At 39.2% G+C, this 27,712-nt stretch overlaps 1 protein-coding gene across 2 annotated transcripts in view; it reads left to right on the top strand.

Annotated features, from left to right (window-relative positions):
- tph2 (tryptophan hydroxylase 2 (tryptophan 5-monooxygenase)) overlaps positions 1-27,712 on the top strand; it is a 177,411-nt gene that overhangs the window by 87,800 nt on the left and 61,899 nt on the right. For both annotated transcript variants that reach the window (XM_039761916.1, XM_039761917.1), the window contains 2 exons: positions 14,074-14,209; positions 20,266-20,392. In XM_039761916.1, coding sequence (XP_039617850.1) covers positions 14,074-14,209; positions 20,266-20,392 — 263 coding nt within the window. The remainder of the gene's footprint in view (positions 1-14,073; positions 14,210-20,265; positions 20,393-27,712) is intronic.

Raw genomic sequence — 27,712 nt, 5'->3', positions numbered from 1 at the left:
GAGAGTCTTCTGCTGGGATTCAAAAGCAGAGACTGAAGGGGCACCTCTTACACTAGCAGGCAGACCATTCCACAGTAACTGGAAGTTTGACCTCCCAATGTTATTTTATTAATTCTTGGAATCAAAAGAAGGCCAGCATATTGAGATCTCAATGTGCGCTTTAGTCTGTAAGTAATGATAAGTTCAGATAAGTAAGCATTGCCTTGGCCATTTAAGGCTTTATATGTTAAAACACGAATTTTGAAAACTGCCCTAAACTTAACTGGGAGCCAGTGTAAGGACTTTAGAATTGTAGTTATGTGTTCATACTTTTTGGTTCTTGTAATAATTCTTGCAAGAGCATTTTGAATTATTTGAAGGGTGCATAAAGATTAATTTAAACAGGCAGTAATGACTGTTGCATAGTTCTATTATTTTTAGAGTAATAAGTAATGTAACACAATATTTACTTTATTGAAGCAAAAATACCTGCATTACTATTATCTCAGCAGCACTGGATGTAAGGTGAGAAGAACATGTATCGGTTATATTGCTCCTTTTCAGGGCTCAGTCACACAGCATGGCAGAAAAGAGTGTGCCGCTTGCAATCCAGGAAAAGTAACCTATTAATAAAGTGTCAATTTACAGTAGTTTTAATCCAGCTATTTATTTGGTACACTTGATTCTCATTTTCTGCCATTCAAAAATGAGGAGTTGCCAGAATTCGATAAACGTAACAGTTGAAGGAGTAGGAGAAGATGATGAAGACAACAATGAAATTCCCAAAGAAAAGGGGTGGACAGTTGAAGGCTTATGTGAAGAATCAGTAACAACAACAAGCTAGTGGTCATTCCCTTGGGCTGCCAGTTCTCTTACGTCTGTGAAGGCAGATGCCTTGCTGACAAACTTCAAGCAGTGCCCACATTTCAAGTAAGAAAACGGTCTTACCTGGTTCAATAATCTCAGAGTGATGCAAATGTGTGCCATTTATTGGAATAGAAGTATAAGCATTTTATTACTTTTCCTAAACTAACTTCACCAGGGTTTATTAAGTTGTCATAAGTCACCAGGAGCCACCAGAAGATGGCTCTCAGGCAGCGACCTGCACACACATTTTGGGAAAGGTGAAATATTTTAATAATGGACAACAATAAACTCATTAGAAGATATTGATTTGACAGAGATGGAAAAATATTAGTTACCAATCTTGTACATCACGTTATAGCCCTATCTAAGTGGAGAAACTATGCACTTTGAGCTGAAATGTTACGTGTTGCAATATCGCTGATTTGGGTATGTCAAAAGCAAGCATTTCTTGACTTTTGCACCAAACTTTGAACGCACTTGCAAAGCGTGAGGTGATATGTAGATTTATTAATTTCCCCAACACTTCACGTGAGGTAATGGCAAAGTAAGCTACATTCATGCAAACTGGTTTTCTTGGAATTGTTGGTGTGACTGATGGCACGTCCATAAAGATCTTTGCCCCAAGTGTGGATGAGCATATACCAGTGAATTGCAAGCGATATCAACACACAGGTGGTCATGGGTGCAGACTGTATTATAGTAGCCGGCATATTAATCCATAGATGAGGAAGGGGGCTCAATGGATGACTGGCACATAGGTAAGCTGTGGTCAGCATTCCATGAACCTCTGGATTATTCATGTTACACTTTAAAAGTCTGGGAGGGGTTTTAAAAAGGCAGGAACAGACTTCCAGGGCATAAATAGTGTAAACAGAGCCTCACAGAAAATAAAATGGGGATCACAGAGACAGACATGACACACGACTCTGGAAGGCAATCAGTAACACTGGAAGAATGAATGTGACTTCAGAAACAGTGCCAGAATAGCTTTAACTAGTTTCAGTCACCGTTATTTTAGGACACATTTCCAGTGGCCTGAACAGCGGGTAGATAATTTTCCTTGAAATATGGCTGGGGACCATTCATTGTTAAATAAACCTATTTGTTATCAGGCTTCACTGTCATTCGGTGTGTGTCTCGGTCTTTCCATCTCAGTATTGTTCTTAATGTTGTTGCAAAGTGGCAGCGTTTACTTACAGCTTATAGTGCAATATGCCACCTTATTTCTTCTTCTTCTCTTTGATTATTATCATTACTATGTTTGTGGTGAAGCGATAGTTTTAGAAAACTGAAATGTCATTGCGATTTCCAAGGAAATTAGAAAACGCCTTCATGAGTCCCATTTTGAGGCTCAGGGTGCTATAAAATTATAATGTTATTCATTCTGAAACATGGAGTGAATGTAGGATGCTTCCTAACTACTTCTCATGTTTACTTTGGGCTAGGAAAGATTCTTCTCCTTGTCAGACTTTTAGAGTAATTCTGAGAAGTTAGACAAATATGATCACAGGTCTTTGTGCTACCGTCCTGAAACCTCGTGTTGACCTCTGTTGGCCAGAAGGTTCTTTATCCTTTTCCCATTCCTCCATGGTCTCATTAATTCTTCATAAAGAGGGCTTTGCTTCCATAGTGCCTGCCAGATTGTCTTCTTTCTAGTGTTGAGGGGTAGCATTTTTGGCTTTGTCCCAGCTTGCCCTCCCCCCTCTCCTCTTCCTGTTTTCCCCTACCTGCATCTCTTCCAGACCATCTAGTATGAACACATGGCATACCACCCCTTGGAGGTAATAATAATAATACATTTTATTTATATAGCGCCTTTCCTATGCTCAAGGCAAAGTGACTTCTCTGTTCACTAGAAAGGTGATGAGCATTGCTGCTGCCAGTACACTCATATCTCGCTTTCTTAGGTGGTGACCCTAATTTGGTCCCAGTTGGTGGGGGTTGCTTCAAATTAATTTAAGAGGCCTTCCATTTGTGTAAAATGTTTTAGCAGGGCCAGAGACGATAGTAGCAGTAACAACATCCTCCATATGATCATCATCGTCTAATTCTTCCATGAGAACCCTGAATAAAATGAGGACTGAATGAGGTCATTTATGTTAGGTAGAATGCCTAGAGAGGGCTGGGTGGTCTCGTGGCCTCGGAACCCCTGCAGATTTTGTTTTTTTCTCCAACCGCCGGGAGTTTTATTGGTTTTTACTGTCCTCGCTTGCCATCAGACCTTTATTCTTTGTTAATTAGTATTGCCTAATGTTATTTTTTTCATCTTGTAAAGCACTTTGAGCTACATCATTTGTATGAAAACATGCTATATAAATAAATATTCTTGTTGTTGTTCAATGTCCTTGGTGTGGAGTCAGTTTGTCAGGGTTTTAAAATGATTTTCCAGTTGTTTGGAGAATGTGCTGACAAACCATTGAATGTTTGGGACTTCACATTGTCTACACTTAACAAATAAAACCTGAATGGGAATACAATGTACTCATAAATAATCAGTAATAAATCATCCATTTGCCATAAAACTATTAATCCTACCATGTTTTGCATTATTAGTAGAATTGTAGGTTGTGTGGATTTGCAGTACATAATAATGAGCCACAACTCATTACAAACATATTATCAATATCTATATATAAAATATATCTATCAATATCAAGGGGGTATATTTGTGCTAACAAATGATGAAATTATAGCTCTATCCACAGTTCCATTTATGGAAGGATATACATGTCCTCTATGTTAGGAACAAGGAACACATTTCATAGTGAAATGTAAATAAAAAACAAACAAAATTACATTCACACAGCTAATGCCGTCAAACCGCCTGTCCAGGGTGAGATCCTACTTTGCTCTCGGCACCGCAAGGATAAGCTCCAGCTCCCATAACCCTGAATTGCAATAACTGAGTTTGAGAATGTTGTTATTTTAATTGAAATCTAAAGTCAATTTTATGGGTTGTGAAGCAGGCATTGCAATAATGACATAGATAATTCAAACAGTGTAATATATACATATTTAAGAGATACATTTTGAAGCCTCATTAAATACATGTTGCAGACTCTAACATACAGTCTTCAGGCTGTTAAAAACAACAAACTGAACTGCAGTTACAAAGAATTTCATATTATCAATTCTGTGAACGCCACATCTGTCGTGCAGGACGTGTCACAGCTATGAATAAAGTTGAAAGATTCTGTTCTTTTATTCAAGACGTCTTTTACATGTTGATTTTGTCAAGTTCTAAATCCTCAAGAAATGCCAATATCATCTGCCATTATCTCCAGGGCTGGCTACAGGCCAGCTGAACCAATTTGACCCAGTAGGGGAGTGAGGGTCAAATAGCAAAAAGTATAATTATTTAGCCAAAATCATCTTCCAATAAGATCAGTGAAGATTAAATTTACTTTTTTGATCACAGTGCCTTAGAATAATCTAAACAAGAACAGGACATTTAGCCTAACAAAGCTTGCAAGTCCTATCCACTTAAATAACAAAATAACATCAGGTTGAGTTTTGAAGGTCCATAAGTCCTACTGTCTACCAAAATACTTGGTAACATATTCCATATTTCCATGGTTCTTTGTGTGAACAGAAACTTTTTAATGCTTGCGCGAAAGTTACCCTAACAAATTTTCAACTGTGTCCCTGTGTTCTTGATGAACTCATTTTTAAATAACAGTCTCGATCCACTGGACTAATTCCCTCCATAATTTTAAACGCTTCAATCAGGTCTCCTCTTAATCTTCTGTTGCTTAACCTGAAAAGATTCAGCTCTTTTAATCTTTCTTCATAATTCATCCCCTGTAGCCCTGGAATCAGCCTAGTCGCTCTTCTCTGGACCTTTTCTAGCACTGTCCTTTTTGTAGCCTGGAGACGAAGCCTCACCAGTGAGATTAACTGACAATCCTCCTAGCTTGGTATCATATGCAAATTTAATGAGCTTGTTACTTCTCTTCTTATCCAAATCATTTATATATATATATTAAAAATAGCAACAGCCCTAGCTTCGACCCCTATGGAACACCACTCTGTACATCAGCGAGTTCTGATAGGGTACCTTAATTCTGCACGCATCTACACAGTAAACCCTAAGCCCTCACTTTTTTTAGTCTGATGCCCAACCTCTTATGTGGCACCTTATTAAATGCATTCTGAAATTCAAGATAAATGGCAGGCATCTCAGAACAGGCCTCATCTTTTGTCACGTAAAGTTGATGTTAATGAACACAAACTATCCTACTTCCAGTCTACATCTAAAATGTGAAAGTACTGAACTCTTTATGTGTTTCCAAATTCTTATCATCTTCTTTTCATCAAGAGACAGGCCTGTCAACACTAATAGGATCTCTCCTGATTGAGTTTCTGTTGAGTGTGTTATTAATATTATTACTAACCATGCTTCCTGTCAAAAACAACTAACAAAACACCTTTTTAAATATTTGATATCTCTTGCCCTATGTGTACCTTCAGTGCCTTTCCTAGTAGCCTTGTGTTTCTGAACCTCTCTTGTCCAGCACTTCTTTTGTTGAGTGCATTCCCATAAATTCTGCTTCTTAGACTCTGTTATTTCCTGTCCACTTTTATACGTTCCATCCTTGAAGGGTTAGGGTTAGAGCTAAGATTAGGATTAGGGGTTAGGTTTACAATTAGGGTTAGCCTTCAGCATGCCTACTGACCCCTCCTAGTGTGCCTAACACTTGCACGTTTTACTATATAGTAGACTAGTTTATTATTGTTTCCTTTTCATTATATTTTATGTTCTGCAGTGTATTTTTGTGTTTTAAATATTTTATTGTCTGTCTGTTTTGACCAATTTTTAACCATTAATACATCGTGTTGCTTTCAATACAAGATAATAATATATATTGCTGATACCTAATTTAAATAAACTTAAATCCAGTACTTTTCTATACTTTTATAGATATCTCTCCCAGTTTTGTTGTAACTCTGATTGTCTCATTACTTATTCTGTCCTTTGTCTGTAACTGCACTCATCCATCTCAACATTCTCATTTCTGCCACATCTCACTTCTTCTGCTGTGCTCCCTTTACTGCACATTTCTCAGTTCCATACATCATTGCTGGTCTTACCACTGTCTTAAAAATCTTAACCTTTGCCTTAAGTCTTCAATCACACAATTACGCCTGATACTTTCTAACAATTGCTCCATCCACACTGCACTCTGTGGGTTATCTCTGCCTTCAATTCTCCATCTTCAGCTCACACTGATCCTATATATTTAAACTTATCCATTCTTTTCAATAGCTCTTCCTGCAGGCTAACTTCTGAATTCTGATCATCATTAAACCTCAGATATTTTGTCTTCTTCTTCCTATTTATCTTCAACTATCTATCTTCCAAAGGACTTCTCCATTCTTCCAACTTTTTCTCTACTTTTTCTTTTCTGGTGCCACACAACTCAAAGTCATCAGTAAAAAGCCTACACCAGGAGAACTGGGGCCTCATGAATAAATGGTGTGTACGCACAAAAATGTTGTGTACTCCCGTTTCCACACTTAAATCATGATGTATAAAATCTAAACATGGTATAAAGCCAAGCACATTTTCACAGTAGCACAATCCCTGGTGTGCGCAACTTCTCCGCTCGGTTTTGCAACCTGACAACACCCAGCGTCAAAACAGTGCTATTGTTCTAGTGTGGTTTCCCTTTCTTTTTTATAGCCACATACCTGACATGGCTTTATCATATACATTTAAATTAACCACATATTGTTTATTAGTTTAAAGCATCTGATTGTATTTAACCTGTAACAATATAATGGTCGGCGGAATGGCCAAACTATTCCAAATACCATAACTGCTTTAGCGTTGTTACTCTCACTGCACCTTCTTCTTCTTCTTTCAGCTGCTCCTGTTAGGGGTTGCCACAGATGATCATCTTTTTCCATATTACTCTCACTGCACCACTCAGAGTATTTAAATCACTGTATCTGAGTGCAGAATCACAACTCTACAGCAGCTGATCAGAAAGAGAATTATTGTTATACAGCATCAAACAGCACACACTGCCTCAGCCATGCTGCCTATTTGAACTGCTCTCATTTGGCAAACACTTCAGAGCCTTTCCTGTACGGACCTCGCGGTTCAGAAACAGTTTCATCCTAAGAACTATAAACTCACTCAATCATTCCATCAAGTGTTCTTTGTAGAACTGTTTGTACTTATAAGTACAATTACTTCACTGTAAACTTGCGATGCAGATATAATATTGCACAACCTGAGCCACTTTATAAAATGTGTATTTACATATGATGATGATATAATTTTTAAGATGAAATGCAGCAAAATATGTTTATTATAATATACACATAAAACTTTAACTTCATTTAAATAATCTATATTGTTAATAATTAAACGTGAGGACACAGTGTCACAGTGCTAGCAAGGAGCTGGCGCCCCGTTCATGGATTGTTCCTGCCTCGCACTGTATTCTGGCTGGGGCTTGCGTGACACTGGAAGGATAGATGGATAGAATAATTAAACATGTACTACGAAGATATTTTAATGTTCCTTAAAAGTTTTGAAGAATCGGCGTTCTCAGCTTACAGATGGCTTTACATCTATTACAGAGCTGATTGTGTGACGATTGGGTATTTGGAGGAAGAAAAGGAAGGACAGGAATTGGAAGTTAGTACGTTTGAAAGAGACAGTACTGCTGCAATAAATTATTTCATCGAAGGTCGCGCACGGCGCAGCAAGCATCTTGCGTGAGGTAGGAACAACCCTGGACGAGGCGCCAGCTCGTCACTATCACTGTGACACCATGTTCCCATGTTTAATAACACACTTTAACTCCTATCATGAAAATGATATCAAGTATACATCTCAGTATTTAAATTATTCAGAGAGCTGTAATATCAGAAATGTAATGGATTCTGCATCCTGTCGGAAGAAGAGAAAGCCTGTTTAAGATGCACGTAGTGATTCACACACATAGAGCACATAGAAGAACAAATACAAAACAAAGCATTAAACGTGCTACTTTAGTTACAGTGGGATTTGAAAAACTAGTAAATTGAAAGATTTTAAGATGAAGTTTATGAGGTTCTACTTTATTTATTTATTTATTTTTTTCACCGTGTCCTGTTCGGCTGTGAAGCAATCAGAATTAATGTCTGAATGCTGGTGACTAGCCTTACAGTTTTTCTCTGAGGTAGAGCGTTACAGCTTCTGCTGACGTCACACCTGATACCAAAACTTTATTAAAAATATTTTCAGATGTTTTTAAGATTCGAACCGGACACGGAGACAAAAGTGAAAGAAAAAGAAGAGAGAAAAGGAAGAGATGGAGGTAAAGGGGGAAGGGGGGGGTTTTCGTATAGAATAAACAATAAATGAACCAGAATCCGCTTCTAGACCTGCAGAGAAAAAAACAAAACAAAAAAAAAAACATTGCTGCATCAGCTACATGAAGATATATAAAAGTAAAAATGTTTGCTGACAATCATACAGTAATTATTACTAAGGCATTTAGGGCCAACCACAACCTTAGGTCATGTGCTGAAGATGTCCAAGTCATACTTATGAAAGCACCATGTGAGCACCTGTGTGCGTACGCACGCTTGTATGTGTAAGGTTTCTCTATAGGAGCGTCCAATAGTGAGTGTGAAGGGCCACAGATCTGCCCCCAAAAACGTGCGGAAGATGGAGGGAGTTCCAAGCCCAGAGATCTAGAGGTCACCCCAGAGCACGGAGACCCCAGGGAGACCATCACCAGAGAAGCCCCAACCCCCCCTCAAGAGGCGCAGAGGATCACCCTGGGGGGCCACAACCAGCAGCCGGCAGAGTCCCGGGAGATATCAACGGCAAGCCCCCAGGCCCGCTAGCAGCTGCTCACCCCCGAGTCGGCCGGGCCCGGAACCCAGCAGCCCGGGACCCAAGGGCGACCCACCCCGCCGAGGACCCAACAGAGCCCAGGGAAGCAGATCCCACCAGGCAGCCACCGGGAGCGACCAGACAGATGCTTAAGGCAGGGGGAGGGTAGGCGAAGATGTTGTAGCATTGCCAGATGTCCCAGGAGAGGGGAGGAGTCCAAAACCCCACCTGACATATACAGTCACACACAAACACAGTCATACACTCCCTCCCTCATGCTCTCATATACACATACAACCCAAGACTTACAAGGATGTACGCCAGACACCCATTCACACTCCCCATACACACCCTACTAACTCTGGTCCCGGTGCTGCCGTACCTGAGGCACAACCATTCCCGGACGCCAGAGCTAGCCCCGTTCCGCAGGGGTAATAATGAGCAGGCACCCCCGTCCAACGCAGAGCAAAGCAACCCACCACTCCAGACCACAGGCAGACGGCCAGCTCCCACTCCTACTTTAATGACAAAATAAACTACGTGATTAAAGACATTTCGTGTTTTTTCCTACTGTGTGCCTTTTGTTTTCTCTGTACCCTAATAAGCTTTCATATGACACTCAGACAGTTGGCTATGACTTGCCTTTTCACAGCGACTTTGACATCTGACAACTTCTTTTTTATTTTGGGCACTGTGCGATTTGTGAATGTGAGCTTTCGAGTTTCTCCGACACTCTATGTCACTCGATCAACTTCCTTTTGTTGTTTATACCACTGTTTAAACCAACAAATAGTAAGTTTTTCTTTACATCCACTTGGTATTCGCTGAAATTCTTCTATTTCTCCCCATGCTTTTGCCATTGCCTTTTCACAGAATGCTGAGCTGAAGGGCTATTTATATTGATTTGCATAGTCAAAGAGGTGCAATTCTTGGGTGGGGCAGCAGGCGCGTGCAATACTTTTCTCACTAACCGAGAATTATGTAGCGGAAGAACATGGAAGTTGGTAAACGCATAGATTTATGCATCTGGATTTTTTGTGTTTATGAACATTTCCACTTTTGTCTGTATGCCAGCGTTTCTCAACCTTTAAGTATCATAACAGTTTTAATCGCGCCCCCCCTAACGTTTTTTGAAAGGAGCCCACTAATGCCAATTTGTTCTTTTTTAATTAATGATATATCATAGATGCATATTTTATTATACTTACTTAACTTTTATCGACATTTATCTAACTCTATATTTATTTTTCGTTTTAGTTTAAGTTAATTTGTTTTAGTTTCAGTAGATGTATTTTTCATAGTTTGATTTTTTTTTTTCACCTCTTCGCGCCCCCCTTTTTGTTACTTTGTGCCCCCCTAGGGGGGCCCGCCCCACAAATTGAGAAATACTGTCGTATGCCATGTTTTAGTGTGAATTGTACGCATACCCTTATGGTCTTTTATCCCATTGACTCAACACATCCTTAACCAGATCAAAGAGGTAAGAATTTACTTAAAGAAGATCCCAGGTTCAGAGCTACTGTAGCTAGGATCTTGTCTGTTACCCCAACACTGCTTTTAACCCAAGTCCTCACTCTGTCATATGCCTCATGGACAATCCTCACACACATCTCTGGTCCTCCATTCTCTCTGATGCACCTCCAGACCTCTTGACATGACACTCCAGGCTTCTCCAAATCTATAAACATTATATGCAGTCCTTTCTGTTTTTCTCAGTTCTTCTTTATGAGGTGTCTTGATGCAAAGACTGCATTGGTTGTTCCTCTCTATGGCATAAAACCAAACTGCTCCTCCTCTATGGTTGTCTCTTCCCCATGCCTTCTCTCTATAACCCTTTCCCACTCCATTAGAATCTGTGCACCTTTGGTGACCACCGTTGACAAACAGAGTGACTACTGGCCTGCCATTCAAAAACCAAATTCATTTTTGAATTTACTCTTTTTCCCACAAATTGTTCTGATGTGTTAGGATGCTGTTGTCTACAGAGTATATGTGAAACCAATCCTTAACTGAGAAAAAGGGAGAAGGATGTCAGTTTGAAATTCAAGATCAATTTCTAAAATTGTTTTCTGTGGTTCTCATGCAAAAAAGTGACAAACACAAGGGATATGATAAAGAAGGTCTGAAGGACAAAACATGAGTCAAGCACAGACTTCCAATAAGCAGTACCACAATATCAGGAGGATAAGGAGTGTCTGTATAAAATGGCAGAACATCACCAAACCTGGGAGCCTCTGGGTGTTTGGAAGGGTTGTCCTGAATATATAGATAGTTGGTCTTCAATCTGAGCAAATCACCAGCATCTAGAGGTCTTCTTTGAATGGCTGGCAAACATTGGAGGGAACGAGTAATGGGAAGCTGGGTTCAATAATGAAAATCATTTAAGGGAGGAAATCGGTCAAACAGCTGCATTTTGAACCTTTCATTTTTGCCTAATTATTGTAGTGAATTAATACAAAACAACCCTTTGTGCATCTCATATAATGTGTAAACTAATAAATTCTATTGCTGAATGTTTAAATGGAAGTTTTGATGTTTACTCTTATGTAACCATGTGTCCTTGTTGAGGAAGTGGTCCATTGCATTTATTACCCTATTATGCGTACTTCTTTCTGTCCTTGCTATCTACAACCGTTTACTGCTCACCTTTTGATTTCATATACTAATGCAAATAAAATCTGTGCATCCATTGACCCAGACCCCAGTTTCAAGGCTGTGGGGAAAAGGTGCAGGATAGGAAGCGACCCAGATGGGGATGCTAGTGTTGTATACAGGCAACCCAAAAATGTCCAATAAATATATACCATATATACTCATGTTTAAGTTCTCCCGCGGATAAGTCGAGAGTTGATTTTACAATATAATTTCTGGTATTCAATAATGTCAGTCATATAAGTCAAATGTGGAAAACTCGTGCTATTGGTCCAAGAGATTATGATATGCTAACGCCCACCTGAGAGTAACCACGGAGCACATGGCCTTTTTGTCCTATGTGGGTGTGGCAATGCGCTGTATCAGCGTGCGCTCCTAACCTCTCTCTCTCTTTCGCTCGCTCTATTGTGCCTACATGACCACATGGTAATACCTGCTCTATTCCGAAGCAATGTTTGCACTGATTTGTGTTTTGTGTATCTCTCACCCTCATACACCTTTATCATAAGAGTATCCCTTATATATGATGGAGTGTTCAATCAAAAGAAAATATGAAGCTGGTTTTAAATTGAAAGTTGTTGAAGTGTCAATAATAATTGGTAACTGTGCTGCTGCAACAAAATTCAATGTGTCTGAGGGACTGGTGCGATATTGGAGGAAGCAAGAAAATGTAAAAAAAACTAAATTAAGCGTTACATTTTTGAATGGGCATATACTGTAAGTCGGGGTCTGATTTTATGATCGATTTTTCAGGTTTCAAGACCCGACTTATACTCGAGTATATGCTGTACGTTTAATTCCATATTGATATGTTTGATGCTTGTCACTACTGTGTGTTCTGTTGTGCTTGAAATGTTTCATGCAAGAGTCTACTTGTAGACTTTAGAGGCTCAGGCCCCAATTTATTCTACTGAGCTTTTCATTCACTTACTATTTATTCCCACCCCCAGAGGACCTCCCCACTCTTTGATGTATAATTTTTGAATGTGCTTGAAATAAAATCAAGATGGACTCCCAAATTTTTGATGTAATATCCATCCATCCATTATTCAACCCGCTATATCCTAACTACAAGGTTACGGGAGTCTGCTGGAGCCAATCACAGCCAACACAGGGTGCAAGGCAGGAAACAAACCCCGGTCAGGGCACGCACACACACGCCGCGCACAATTTTTAGAATCGCCAATGCACCTAATCAGCATGTCTTTGGACTGTGGGAGGAAACCCATGCAGACATGTGGAGAACATGCAAACTCCACGCAGGGAGGACCAGGGAAGCGAACCCGGGTCTCCTAACTGTGAGGCAGAAGCGCTACCCACTGCACCACCGTACTGCCCTTGATGTAATATACTGTAAATAACTTAATACGATTAGAACCCCAACAGGGACCTCCAACACCTATTATATGATGTTATATATGAAGATCAACATCCTCGAATGGGGGCACCCATAAAAGAACGCAAAGACCCTGACCCTTAGAAACACCCCCATGCCTCACCCTCTTCTTAAAACTCAAAAAAACAGTGGGAAAAGCACGGGTCAGTTTAATTCACACCAACTCGGACAGTGGCGCTTCACAAAAGTTAATGAAAAAATATTGTGTAAAATATTAATATTAGAAAATAGCCTATGATCAGTAAATGAACACTAACACACAAATGACAAGCTAATGTGATGAGGATCCACTGTGTTTCAGTGTCACTGGTTGTCAGACAGATGAGGTCCAGCTTTTCTTCCTATGTACACCTCTGCATTGTTTTTATTGCATCATTTTCATTGAAATGATTTGTTTTAATCAATTTTTGATTTATTTGGCTAGTAAACTACCATATTAAATCAATTAAGTTAATTGATGGCAGGCTAGCTTCTTGCCTTGCACCCATTGCTGTTGGGACAATGGCACCAGATCACTGGCTCTCCTTAACTGGATAAATGGATTAGAAAATTATAGTTTAATAGGGTCACGTATACAGATTACAGTAAAATTCTTAGTCGCATGTGCTAACTTACATGCAATATGTCGCCACTCTCTACCGCGATTAGTGAGTATAACTATAATTTGTAATATTCTCGAAAATCAGTGATCTCTTTTTATTCTGTTGTCTTTTGTTTGCTCTGTAAAATTTTTATGCTTTTACAAAATTTACATGCCTTCAAAAAGTGTCAAATCTAACAATGGCTGATGGACATTTCTAATTAAAAAATTACCAGGTAGTCCCCATTTTTGCACCTTTTCTGTTTCCCTTCCTTCTCTTTTAGCTTGAGGGCAGTATAGAGGTGCTGCTGCATTTCAGTAAGAAGACCAGGGTTTGCATCCTGGGTCCTCACTGCATGGATTTTAAATGTTCTGCCTTTGTCTGCACCTCCAGGTGCTGCAGATTCCTCTCACTGTACATGTTAGGTGAGCTGGTGATACCAAATGTGCCCTAGTGTGTGTGTGTGTGTGTGTGTGTCCGCCCTGTGATGGAATGCTGCCCTGTCTAGAGTTTGTTCCTGCCTTGTGCCATATGCTAGCTTAAGAAACATCCACAACCCTGGTCCAGAGTGCTTTTGAAAATGTCATCACATGTCTTAGCCAAATGTGGCTTTAATTTTCCATTTCATCCCCATCTAACTACAATACAGACAGATATTTTTGTATCCCATTGATGCTGCTTTTCTGTATAAGCAGTGTTTAAATGTGCAGTGTGCTGGAATCAGCAATGCTCACACCGTCTGCATTCATTGATCTTTACAGAGAGGTCTGGATTCACAGTGCGCCCCGTAGCTGGCTACCTGTCACCCAGAGACTTCCTAGCGGGACTTGCTTACCGAGTCTTCAACTGCACGCAGTATATTCGCCATGGCACTGACCCCCTCTACACTCCTGAACCGTAAGTTTCTTGCTTTAACAGTCTGGCTACAAAGCTGTTTCACGGGGATTTCGATCGATATGTTATAGAAAATAACACGTGGGCATTAATTCCAGGCTTTTATCGGTGAGGGGCTCATGTCACAAGGCCTCTTAGCCTCAGCTAAAGACTCTGACATGTCCTGAATAGGGATCAATAAAGACCATGAATAATTTTAAACCTCTGCTATTGAACATTCAGGACTTATTTATAACTTGGACTTTATTATATTCTTTTACTTTGTGCATAAATGAAACTGTTCAGTTCATTCTATGTGTCTAGGAGAGAGAGATGTGCTTTTGATATGCACTTAAGTCTTGTAATAACTGTAAAATTTAAAGCACAGTAAAAATGGAAAGGTTATTCTAATCCCCTATTTAATTTTAAAAGAATTGATACTTGGATAAGGAGTAGCTAATTCACAGATAACAAAGGGCAATGTAAAATAAAAGGCATTGTGTGCTGACTTGTGACTGAAATGATCTTTTAAAGAATGAAATATATTAATATACAGTACTTTTCATCCTACAGATAAGTTTATAAGTATACAGTTTATATATACAGTATATACTGTATATATATATTTTTTTTTGTAATAAAAAAGACATGGGTATGTATTCAGGCTGCAGTCCAAAACAGAACTGATTTTGGTTTGATAAGATGGCGACTTTAAAGGCCATGACCGGAAGTGGCGTTATCTGGGCCGGAACCAGAAGTGATGTCGTTGAGACTGGAAGTGTCGTCATCCGTAGCGCCATACCAGAAGTGACTTCTTCAGGACTGGAATTGACACCATCCATGGTGCTGGTAGCAGAAGTGATGTCATCAATAGCACTGGCACATAGTGGGATTTCCCGGAGATAGCCTGCAGAAAACAGAGAGAGAGAAAGTTAGTGCAGCTTGCCACCCCCTGGTTTGGAGTGGTACTACTATTATTTAGGCCCTCTAACTGCCTCCTAATCGCACATGTGTGACAAAATAATATGTGATATACTGTAGTACCTGCCAAATAATACAAAGCATACACAACACATGTCTCGCTCTATTTGTGGCTCATCAGGTGTATGCACTTTTGCTTCCCCTTGCAGGGATCAAAACTTGGATGTCAGCACATGAGGTGAAGGCGTTGCACCACGGCAGCTGGTTCACTTATTTGACAGGTTGTAGATTATTACAACATTACATTACATTATTATTATTTATATATTTATTATTATTTATATATATATATATATATATACTATACTGTGTATATATATATATATATATATATGTATATTGGGGGGTGAGTGAGAAGGCAGAGTGAGTCCCAAAATAGTTGGGGAACACCTTGTTTAGTCAAAAAATAAAGTTAAAACAATGTAACAGGAACACGATCAAACAAAAGCTGCAGTAGCCTCTTATTGCCCTCTATTGGCGTTTTTGGGTGGTTCCGCGCTGAAGGAGTTCCTGTCAGTCAGTCACTGAGGTCCAAATGAGGTGCTATCTTCTGGGGACCTCTCCCTTTTATATATGCCTGGACCAGAATGGGTGGGGCTTCTCTGGCTCTGTTGCCCTCAAGGGGCAGGGTCTCAGCACTATGAGGGAAAAAGGAGACTATTAGTGACAATACCCTCTCTTGATTCAGAGTGGTAACACATACCTTAGGTGAGCATGGAAGATGCCCTTATCACACCAATGCTTGAAAATATATAAAATGAACAAACAAACTACAAGGTAGCACTGCTGCCTCACAGTAAGGATACCAGGAGTGACATCTTAGTTCATCCCTGCGTGACTGTTCTGCCTGAGTCCATTTAGGTTTCCTCCCACAGTCCAAAGACATACAGTTTAGGTGGGCTAACGTGCGTGTGTGTGCGTGAGTGAGTTCTCCCTGCGATGGACTGGCGCCCTGTTTAGGGGCAGTTTCTGCCTTATATTTGCTGGGATATGCTCTAGCTGAAATGTGGTCCTTCTCAGAATAAAGGGGATTTCGAAAATGGATGAATGATATATAAATATACGTATATATCGGGAGGTACACACCACACTTGTCTGTGTCCTTGCAACAAACATTGTCTGTCATCTTTTCTAAGGTCGTTCAAGTAAATTGCTGATTTAGTTACTGCTGGTCTGGAATGACAGACTTGGGTTTTTGGGCTGTCTTTTAAATGGCGTTGAGGCTAACAGAGAGGCACGGCTTAGAGGCTTTTCATTCCTTTTGGTTGGTGGAGGTGGTCTCAGCTGCAATTAGGAATAGAGGACTCTTAGTCTGCTTTGCCATTTTAAATGCCTTCTCCCGTTTCTCCATGGGGTTGACCCCAGAACAGCCAGAACACGCAGTATACTGCATACAAAGTATTTAAGGCTTGCACTCTGCACACTATTTTTATTTTTCTCATGTAATGATAAACAGTTGTCATATTGAAAATATGAACAGAAAAATGTATGGAGAATTTTAATGACATAGTTATGAACTCAAATTATCGTTCTAAATCCAAAAATAATTGTGAAGTAGGAAGTTAGACATGTGAACTGATAAAGAGCAATGCTGAACAGATGGAAACAGCAACAATTCTGACTTCTTAAGGGACATTGCTAATGCAGTCAGCTGGAAGAGTACAGAAGACAGAAATGGAAACAGCCAAGGAAAACAGAAGATGTTAGCATCTTAAAGCATAAGGGAAAAACAGGCTACTGTAATCATATGAAACGTTAGGTTTCAGTATAGTATGACTTTTTAGAAAAATATAACATTTGTTTAAAAACGACATTCTGATAAGCCCCACAACGCTTAATGCCTTATTATCAGTGAAATTAATAATATATCATTGTTTTATTTAATACATAGTTTTAATTATGTTGAAAATACAATTCATTCCAAAAACTTACATTATCTTTTTTAAACAATGTTAGATATATGGATTGAAGGAATAAATAATTCATTTTTAATTTTTGATATTAATTACCTAGTGATGATAATTATTCTTATTAATTTTTTTTGTAAACAAAAGAAGAAAAAGAAAGGGTCCAGGTGGGATTTGGTGGTGCTGACTTGCAGTCGGACTGCTGTCACTGCCAACAACCACCGTAGTCCAGCTTTCAAATGTGACACATCATCGCAAATCTATCTTGCAGTGTGTTTGACTTTATATTTTTTGAATCAATTAAATGACCTTAGTGGTGATGTCGGAAATTTCTGGACCTCAGGGCCGTGCAATTTATTCAGTAATTCAAAAATAATCACTTTTCTGATGTTGTGTGCAAATATCCAAGAATTCCTTGTCAATCAATAGCTTATATATGAATATGCTTTATAAAAATATCCATATGGAATTAAGTAACAATTAGAACAGAACATGGTAATGAGAGGATAACGCCGAGAAATATAGTCAATGCAAAAGACATTTTGGCTGAAATGGCCCGATGTTTTAATATTTATATAGATATTGCAAGACATTTCATGTATTTATAATTGTTTAACTCCATGACACTGAATTGGATTAAGCTAGCTTGATAACGAATGGACAAATGGTAGGTATATTTTTCAGTTGGGAAATAAATAAAACAATCAAGTAATCCATTTTTGGGATTCATCAGTAACTCAAACCTTTTAATAGATTTTCCAAAAGTACATACTGAGCAACACCTCCTGCAAATGAAATAACAATCAGTTAAAACTATTGACTCATCCATAGACTTTTAATTAATTTAACTAGTTTTGTATTGACCAGTAGCTCTTGTCTTGCTCCATTTATTCATTAATACTAAAAACAGAAATGAAGGGTAGTTCAGTATAAAAAAAAAATAAAATATGATAAAATAAAATAAGCATGAAAAAGATCTCAAGTAACAAGAAATAATAATAATAACAATAATGAAGATAGATAAATAGATAGATTTAAAGAGGGGCGGCATGGTGCTTCAGTGGGTAGCACTGCTGCCTTGCAGTTAGGAGAGCCAGGTTCACTTCCCGGGTCCTCCCTGCAATCGAGTTTGCATTTTCTCCTCATGTCTGCGTGGGTTTCCTCCGGGTACTCCGGTTTCCTCCCACAGTCCAAAGACATACAGGTTAGGCGCATTCACGGTTCTAAATTGGATAATGGATGGATGGATTTAAAGAATGTAAGAACGAATGTAAAGAATGTATGTAAATGAGGACACTACCCACATATTTTAATTATTATTAGTAGTAGTAATAGTAGTAATAATTAATAAATTTTTTGTTATTTTTATTTCAGTGAGGAGTATGGTGGCACAGTAGTTGATGCAGCTGCCTAAATGTTCATGGATAATCAGTTCAAATCCTGATTTGTACAGCAGCACTTTGTTCGTGGGAAAGGTGCTATATAAATAAAATGTAGTATTATTATTATTATTATTACCAGTTTCTATTATGAATACATTCAAATAAAGTTAATCATCAGAAGGCTATCCCAGCAACATCATCATGCCAGACCACTCATTACTGGGCACATTCACACACACACAGACACACACACGCACTCACTCTCAAGATGCCAGTTTACGGTTTCCAATTTACCTAACAAATGAAATCATTAGGATGTAGAAGGACAACTTGATGTTCTCAGATACATTCTCATGCAGGAAGTGATTGGGACAGGATTCTAGCCAAGTTGTTTGGGGTTGAGATGCAGCACGCTTAACTACTGCCAACCATAATAAAGATGATAAAGATTATAACTATCATTTCTGTTATAGTTATTCCCACTTTCCGTTCATTAAATGAATGCAAATGATCTCTATGGTAAATGGACAATCATAAGGATGATGGTTGTTATTGTCTGGATCCCAGTAGGTTTCAGGAACTGCCAAGATAACAACCACAGAGAGGATTTTTCAGTAGAAATTGTTTTATTTTCGTATTTTTTTTTTTTTTTTGGGTAACATTCAGAAAATTGAAACCTGTAAATTATAGAAAACAGAATTTTACTGTCACATTCCTATACACTATCTGGGTGACAGATAAGGTTGGAAAGAATTCACAGTGAGCCAGTGCCAGACATAATCACTTCCAAATGTACATTCACTAGCCAAGACTGATGAAGATACATTGTGTATTTATTTTTAAATAAATAATATACACACACACAGTATGTTAGGTTATAAATATAACAGAATATGTAAATTTATGTTAACTTATAAATTTCACAAATAAAGAAATTCTACAAATATATTTTTTTCAGTGTCCTAGGTAACTATGAATATTTGTCACTCTCATAATAATAATTACCTTATGCTATCTGCTATAATTGGAATATTGCAAAAAGTCTCAGCAATCCTGTAATGAAAAAGTGGAAATAGGAAATGAGTGGATGAGTAATATAGCATACAAGTATCAAACCACACCAAACAAACTGAGAAGAAGAACAAGAACAACCAAACCCAGGGCACCAAAAGCATAGCATATGATAACAACACTAACCACATTGCTTAATGGTAGATCGATAGACAGACAGACAGAAAATGTGCTATTAGATAGAAAGATAGGAAAGGCACTATATAATAGATAGATAGATAGATCTATCTCTTATATAGTGCATTTCTTATATAGTGCACTTCACATCTATCTATCTATCTATCTATCTATCTATCTATCTATCTATCTATCTATCTATCTATCTATCTATCTATCTGCAGGTTAGGTTGTTAGGGTGAATGTGTGAATGGACACTGTGATGGGCCAATTCACTCTCCAGAACTGCTCCTGCTTTGAGTTTAAAAGAGAAGTCATGTTGTTTTGCTTTTTAATAGCTTTGTGGTTGATGACGTCTGTGTTAAACAAGCAGGACATTCCATACAAATGATGTTGGTAATTTTGAGAGGTTTAGGATTCAGGATTTGGAGCGTGCCTCTATCAAAACTGAATATTAATATTTTGGTTTAACAGAAAACTTATCTAGGAATTTAAGCTCTTTTCAGATGTTTTGTCCTTTGGTTAAAGAAAGCTATAAAAATAATTAATTTGTATTTACTTGCACCTTCCTTTTAGAATCTGTGAATGAATACCCCAGCTACAATAATCGTTTTGCTTTCAGGGACACTTGCCATGAGCTGCTGGGACACGTTCCTCTGCTTGCTGACCCCAAATTTGCCCAGTTTTCACAAGAGATAGGCTTGGCATCGCTGGGAGCTTCAGACGAAGAAGTGCAGAAGTTAGCCACAGTGAGTGTTTCCACTTTGCATGTGTTGAGATCGCCACACCACAGAGCGTGATTGTCTAATTAAAATCTGTCATCAGTTGCTACCTGCTGCTGTTTGTGCAGTGACGCTGATTATTCAATAAGCTTTTTGACAGCCCTTTATGTTGCAGCTCATTTAAAGATCTTGAGAAATTACAATTGTGATTTTCTAAAATGACAGCACAGTCATACAATGTACCCCATTTCTGTTGGAAGCATTTATGTTTTCTTAAATTTAAACATGAAAACCTTATTTCTGCATATCATATTGTTAATTCCCATAAAAGGTTAACATTTGTAGAAGATTGTTTGTTTGACAGTTTGAAAAATTACACAATGAGTTTCCGGCTCCTAGCTGGAATGGGTAACAATGATATGTAAAATAGTGGATCAGAGGTATTATTTATGAAGAACCCATGCCAGCCAATTAGGCAGCCAGGAGCCTGGAGGCACAATAACTTAACATTTTTAAAAGGGTCACAGGGGACTGGATCCTATCTTGATGACACTGGGCAGCAACCGGGATCTGCTCGCAAAGATCTCTCATGCAGAGCTAATTTGGAATTACCTTAACATAAAATACTTTTAAGTACTAGCATTTCACCTTTATTGTCCCTAATTCATTAAATAATCCCCAGGAATTCCATCCATCCATTTTCTCATTCCTTTTCCATGACATACTGCAGAGTGTTAGCATCTGTCGCCCACAGTATCAGGAACAACTGCCACACACAATGCAAACACCCTTAGTTACTAAATTTTGAGTAACCAGTTCACCTAACTAGCACATCTTTGATGTACCTAAGAAGTATTTAGAGACACATTCCTTCTCATGGCTCTGGAAATACAAGTGTCAGTGTGCCAAATTTACATTCTGTGGAAATAAACCCTGATCACAGCTCTGTGCAAAAAGATGCCTCATTGACTAACATTGCTCTGTTTAACTCAAGATCTCTTAATGGCAAAGCATTGGTGCTGTCAGAACTCATCACTGACACCAAACTTGATATACTGTGTTTAACGGAGACTTGGCAAAAACCAAACGAATTGACGTCTCTCACGGAGGCGACTCCACCTGGTTTCACTTTCCATACAGAACCTCGCAGCTCTAGACAAGGAGGCGGGCTAGCGGTAATTATCAGAGCAGACTTAAATATCAAACGAATCCCAATTGACTGTCCACTGTCTTTTGAGTGCCTGGCTCTTAAACTAATAACGGAAACAGGTCCTGTCTCACTCATTGTTCTTTATCGTCCCCCAAAATACAATGCATCCTTCTTATCTGATCTGATTGAACTTTTAACCCACCTAAGCTCTTACTCTCAGAGAATTATCCTTCTTGGTGATTTCAACATCCATATTGACATTACTACATCTAAACTGAGAAATGAATTCCTATCCTTACTGGACTGTTTTGACTTGACACAACATGTTGATTTTCCCACCCACTCTGGTGGTCATATATTGGATCTGATCTGCACTTCTGGACTATCTGTTGCCAATATTTACAGCACTGATTTGGGACTCTCTGACCATAAAGCAGTATTTTTTACTGTCTCACTGCCTTTACCTCCTCTTACCTGTAAACGACAAATTTCTTACAGAAACCTTAAAAATATCTGTCCCTCTATCCTTTCTGGATCCATTTCTGATCTTTTACTGTCTGCACCTATTCCGTCAACACTAGATAGTCTTGTTGACCACTATAACTCAGCCCTTCATTCAGCATTAGATAAAACAGCTCCTTTAAAACATAAGGAGGTTACTTTAAACGTTCAGCTCCTTGGTATAACTCAGAATTGCGATCTATGAAAGCAGCTGGCGACGCCTTGAGAGAATGTCACGTAAGACTGGCCTCACTGTGCACATCCAGGCTTTCTCTGACCACCAAAGAGCTTACAGAGAAGCACTAACTGCTGCTAAGAACACCCACTATGGCAGAATAATAGAAAGTGGCCACGATAACCCAAGGGTTTTGTTTTCTGTAGTTAATAAACTACTCGAACCTGCATCTGGCCCAACTACCTCTTCTACTGAAGTCTGTGAGGATTTCCTCCACTTTTCCGTAACAAAATTAAAGATCTAAATAATTCAACTAACATAAATACATCATCTGTTTATATCTCTCCCTGTTTTCCCACTCCATCCAGCTCCTTCTCTAAGTTCTCACCAGTCACATCTGCGTTTGTTAATGACCTGCTTTGTAAGATGAGGCCAACTACTTGTATACTGGACCCCATCCCCAGCACACTACTTAAATCCTGCCTTCATGCCATAATCCCGACTGTTACAACAATAATAAACTCATCCCTTGACACTGGCTCTGTGCGCTCACTTTTAAAATCGCTTCTGTAACCCCAATGTTAAAAAGTCTGGTCTTGATGCTGACAATCTTAACAATTTCCGCCTATTTCCCACTTACCTTTCCTGTCAAAAGCTCTTGAGCGTGTTGTAGCTTCCCAGCTCACCAATTACTTAACGTCTAATAATTTGATGGAACCCTTTCAGTCTGGTTTCAGGGTGCAGCACAGCTGTGAAACTGCTCTGCTACGGGTAACCAATGATCTGCTTATGGCAGCAGACTCTGGACAAACCAGCATATTAATTCTGTTAGACCTCAGTGCAGCATTTGACACTGTCAGACATGACATTCTACTGTCTAGAATGGAGAACATGCTGGGTATCTCTGGCACTGCCCTCCAGTGGTTCAAGTCCTATCTGACTGATAGGCAAGAGTTTGTTAGTCTTGGCAACAGCAGATCCAGCTCGCGCCAGTCACACAAGGAGTTCCTCAGGGCTCTGTCCTGGCCCTCTTCTCTTCTGTATTTATATGCTCCCCCTTGGCCATATTATTCGTAGCTATGGACTGGGCTATCATTTTTATGCAGATGATACTCAACTCTACTTCAATGTTAAAAATGCAACTTCATCAGAGCTTTCTCAGCTCACAACCTGCCTTAGTGAAATTAAAACCTGGATGGAGCAGAACTCTTTAAAATTAAACTGCAACAAAACTGAACTCCTGCAAATTGGGACTAAAATGCAACTTAATAAAATGAGCTCCTTCCCAGTCCATCTTGGTGGTGATCTCATCAGACCTGCCTCTACTGCAAAGAATCTTGGTGTCATTTTTGATTCCTCCCTTTCTTACTCCACCACATAAATCACATTAAGAAACTTTCTACTTTCACCTCCGTAACATATCCGTGTTCGCTCCTTCCTTCCTTTTCTAATGCTGAGAAACTTGTCCATGCTTTTATCACATCCCGCATAGATTATTGTAACTCGCTGCTGGCAGGTGCCCCTTCTAATCTTATATCACAGCTCCAGCTTATTCAAAACTCAGCTGCAAGAGTCCTTACTCGAACCAGCAGCAGCGAGCACATCACACCCATCCTGCTCCGTCTTCACTGGCTCCCTGTGTCTTACAGAATCGAATATAAAATCCTACTAATAACCTACAAAGCCTTAAATAACCTCGCGCCAAACTACATCAGTGACCTTCTCCATCACTATGTGCCTGCCGTCCACTAAGGTCCTCTGATTCTGGCAATCTTGTTGTGCCCCACACTAATCTTCACTCCATGGGTGACAGGGCCTTCAGCTGTATAGCGCCCAGACTCTGGAATGACCTACCGAAATTAATCAGGTCAGCTGACTCCATGAATTCTTTTAAAAAACAACTTAAAACTCATCTGTTCAGGAAGGCTTTTAGCTCTATTTGACTTCATTCCCCTTCTCTCAGTTTACCTCTCTGTCAAGATGCTCATGTAACCTGTGTGTGTGTGTGTGTGTGCAGACCATCAATTCTGTTGTCTGTTAGGCCTTCTCTGAGTTTACTGTCTTAATCTTCTTATTTATTAATTTGCTTTGTACTATGCTATATACTGTATACCCTGCCGTTCTTTCTTATGTTCTGTAAGTGCCTTGAGCATGGGAAAGGCGCTATATAAATAAAATGTATTATTATTATTATTAAAAAAACAACATGGAGATGAGGACAATGAACAAAGAGTCAACAAAGAAATTCAGGCCTGTAGAGCTTTGTGGCAGCAGCACTAGCCATTTAGGATTGCCAGATTATTACACTAAAGAGAACTCAGATTAGGCAGAGGAACAAACGACCACTAGAGTTCACTCTAGCTTTATGGGATCTGAACTTCAAAGAATTCCGTCAAGATGAAATTTCATTCCAAGTGTGGTGTAAAAGTCTTAAATATAAATGTCTGTGTGCTTTAAACCCAGAGGACAGTGAAGGGTCTCTGGCAGGGATGTGTCTCAATAATAGCAGAGAAACTGGGATGGAGTGAGGGTTACTGGTTTTGTGTGATTTATTTAGGCATGGCCCAGTGAACACCACCGTCGTTTATTTAGCTAAGTGAAAAATAGGACCTCACTTCCTGAAGTTGGTATCCATGTCTTAATTTTGATAAGTGTCACTAGTGACCCTGGGATACTAAGAGAGGCAGACACCCTTCTATCACTTCAGTTTCATTAACAATGGAAACAGTCACTGTCCTCTTGGATATGAAAGGGTGACAAGGATCTCTAGCGCATAGTACTAGAATACAGGATTGTGACATCACCTATGGTCACCAATAGGCACAGCTCCTTAGGAAGTGAAATATTAAACAGGACATCCCAAGCCATGTTGTGGTCATATCTCCTGGAAATCATGACACTCAGGGCCATTTTGATTGTCAAATACTGCTGTGTCACTCACTCTAGAGGGTTGAGGTTTTCTTCAAAACTAAAAATGGCCATGTGCTTAAGGACATACAGTGCATTCAGAAACTAATAAGACCTTTACTTTTTTTGCACATATTGTTACGTGGTAGCCTTATGCTAAAATCATTTAAATTAATTGTTTCACTTGTAACACTTAATACCTCGGAATGACCAATTGAAAACAGGATTTGGGGAATTTTTGCAAATTATTAAAAATAAAAAACTGAAATATCCCATTGCCGGGTATTCAGAATCTTTACTTAGTACTTACTTGAAGCAACTTTTGAAGCAGTTCCATGCTTGGATTCTTCTTGGGTTTGGCAGGAAAGGCTCCACGGACATATTTTGGGGTTTTCTGCAGTTCTTTTCTAAAGGTCCTCTCAAACTCTCACAGGTTGGATTGAGACAGTCGGAGGACAGCTATTTTACGTCTCTCTAGAGATGTTTAAACACAATACAATTTATTTTTGTATAGCCCAGAATCACACAAGAAGTGTTGACTGAGTTGTCTCTAGCTCCTGTGTTGTCTTTGTCCTGTTGATAAGTGTAGTCCAGACAGCTTCAGAGAAGGTTTCTTTAAGAATATCTGTGTACTTTACGTTGTTCAGCTTTCATCAACCCTGACTAATCTCCAAATCCCTGCCTCTGAAAAAGAACTCCATGCTGTGACCACCATGCTTTACTGTTAGAATGGTATTGCACAGGTGATGAGTGGTGCCTGGTTTCTTCAAGACATGACACTTAGTTTTGAGGCTAAGCAGTTCAATCTTGAATTCATCAGACCAGAGAATCTTTTTCTCACAATCTGAGTGCCTAAACTCTAGGAGGGCTTTCTTGTGTCATCTGGCCACTCTTTCATGAAGCCAATATACAGTATTTGGAGTGTTGCAGTGGTGGTTGTCTTTTTGTACGTTCCTCCAATCTCCACACAGATTCTTTTGAGCTCAGGTTCATCATCATCGCTCTTACTAATGTCCTACTTTCACGATTGTTTAGTGTGACTGAGAAGCCACCTCTACAAAGAGTTGTGGACTTTTTAAATATCTTCTGTTTAAAAATTAGGGAGGCAACTGTAATCTTGGAAAACTTCAAAGATGCAGACATTTTTGTAGCCTTCCCCAGATCTGTGTATTGACACATCCCTGCTTCTAAGGTCTGCAGACAATTTCTTCAACTCATGGCTTGGTGTTTGTTCAACTTTGACTTTCTATAAACTGGTGTTTGATTTTCCCAGTCATGTCCGATCAACTGAATTGACCACACGTGAACTCCTAACATCTCAGTGTTGATCAACTGAATGCGATGCACCTGAGCCATTACATGAATGTGTGAATATTTCAGTTTTTTCATTTTTTTATACATCTACAAAAATATCTTAAAATCACTTTGCTATTCTGGGGCATTGAGTGTTGTTTGATGAGTGAAAAATAATGTAAATGATTTTAACATAAAGGCTGCAACATAAGAAGATATGAACAAGTGAAAGAATCTGAATACTTTCTAAAGGCAGTGTATGCAAAAAAGCCACCTCCACAGTGTTTATGGTTCTGAGAAAGCCATACCCACTTCGGAAATGGACTGGTGAAGGACAACCAAAGTTTTAGGTGACTGCCATCTCCCTTTGTTATCACATGTGTTGTCATAGTCAGGAGCTCCTGTGAAGTGTGACAGATATGTCTGTTTTAAATGTGAAATACTGAGAGGATTAGCTAGTGTTCAGTGATTTCCCTTGTGGTCATGGACTGCCCCTTCCCATTTTGCCTGAGAAGTGTTATATTCATCAGGCGTTTCTAATTACACTAGCTGTTGTGGCACTAGTACAGTCTGCTTTGTTTTTTATGATCTATTTCAGCCTTGCTTATTATTTTCTTCTGTTTATGCTCGGTCAACAGCCTTACTTTTACTTTAAATTATAACTAAATAATGTCGAGGATCAATGTCCAGTTGGCATACCCATCATAAATCCATCCACATGACCCCCTAGTAGTTTTGTAAAATCAAGATGGGCACAACAGCAAGTGAGAGACAACAACCAGGTTAACATTGTCCAAAAGGCAATATTTATTTATTAAAACCGAAAGAAAATAATAAAGTGCAGTGAAGGAAATACATGTCCTTAAATAATCCATAAAGAAAAGGCTGTGCAGTTGGGGAGGTTAAAAATAATCAATAAATACTTTAAAATCCCTTTTTGAAACACTTCAAGAAATCAAGTTTGTCTCCTTAGCAAGATAAACACGCCTGGTGGGTTTGCTCAGCTGGAGGTGACATTGGTGGCTGCAGTCGGCATCAACTGACTTTAGTCCCACCTGCTCTCTTCATATTTGGCCGAGACACATCTAGCCAGCCCTTCATCATCCCATAAATCGGATTGCAACTAGCTGGATTCTCAGGAGGACCACTCTTACTTTACAGCTCAGCGGTTGACACCCCTTGGAGAGCAGGGATCTTCTCTTCCTGTTCTCACCTGCACACGCTTGGACAACTTATCATGCCTTGAAGCTCCTTCCCTCCTCATCCTCCAACTTCTTCTTCTTTTCATACTCCTCAGGTGCACCTTTTAAATGTTACCGGG

The sequence above is a fragment of the Polypterus senegalus genome, chromosome 8 (genome assembly GCF_016835505.1).
Source record: "Polypterus senegalus isolate Bchr_013 chromosome 8, ASM1683550v1, whole genome shotgun sequence".
Lineage (NCBI taxonomy): Eukaryota > Metazoa > Chordata > Cladistia > Polypteriformes > Polypteridae > Polypterus > Polypterus senegalus.
Note: the sequence above shows the minus strand (reverse complement) of the source record. Positions and strands in the feature narration are given on the sequence as shown.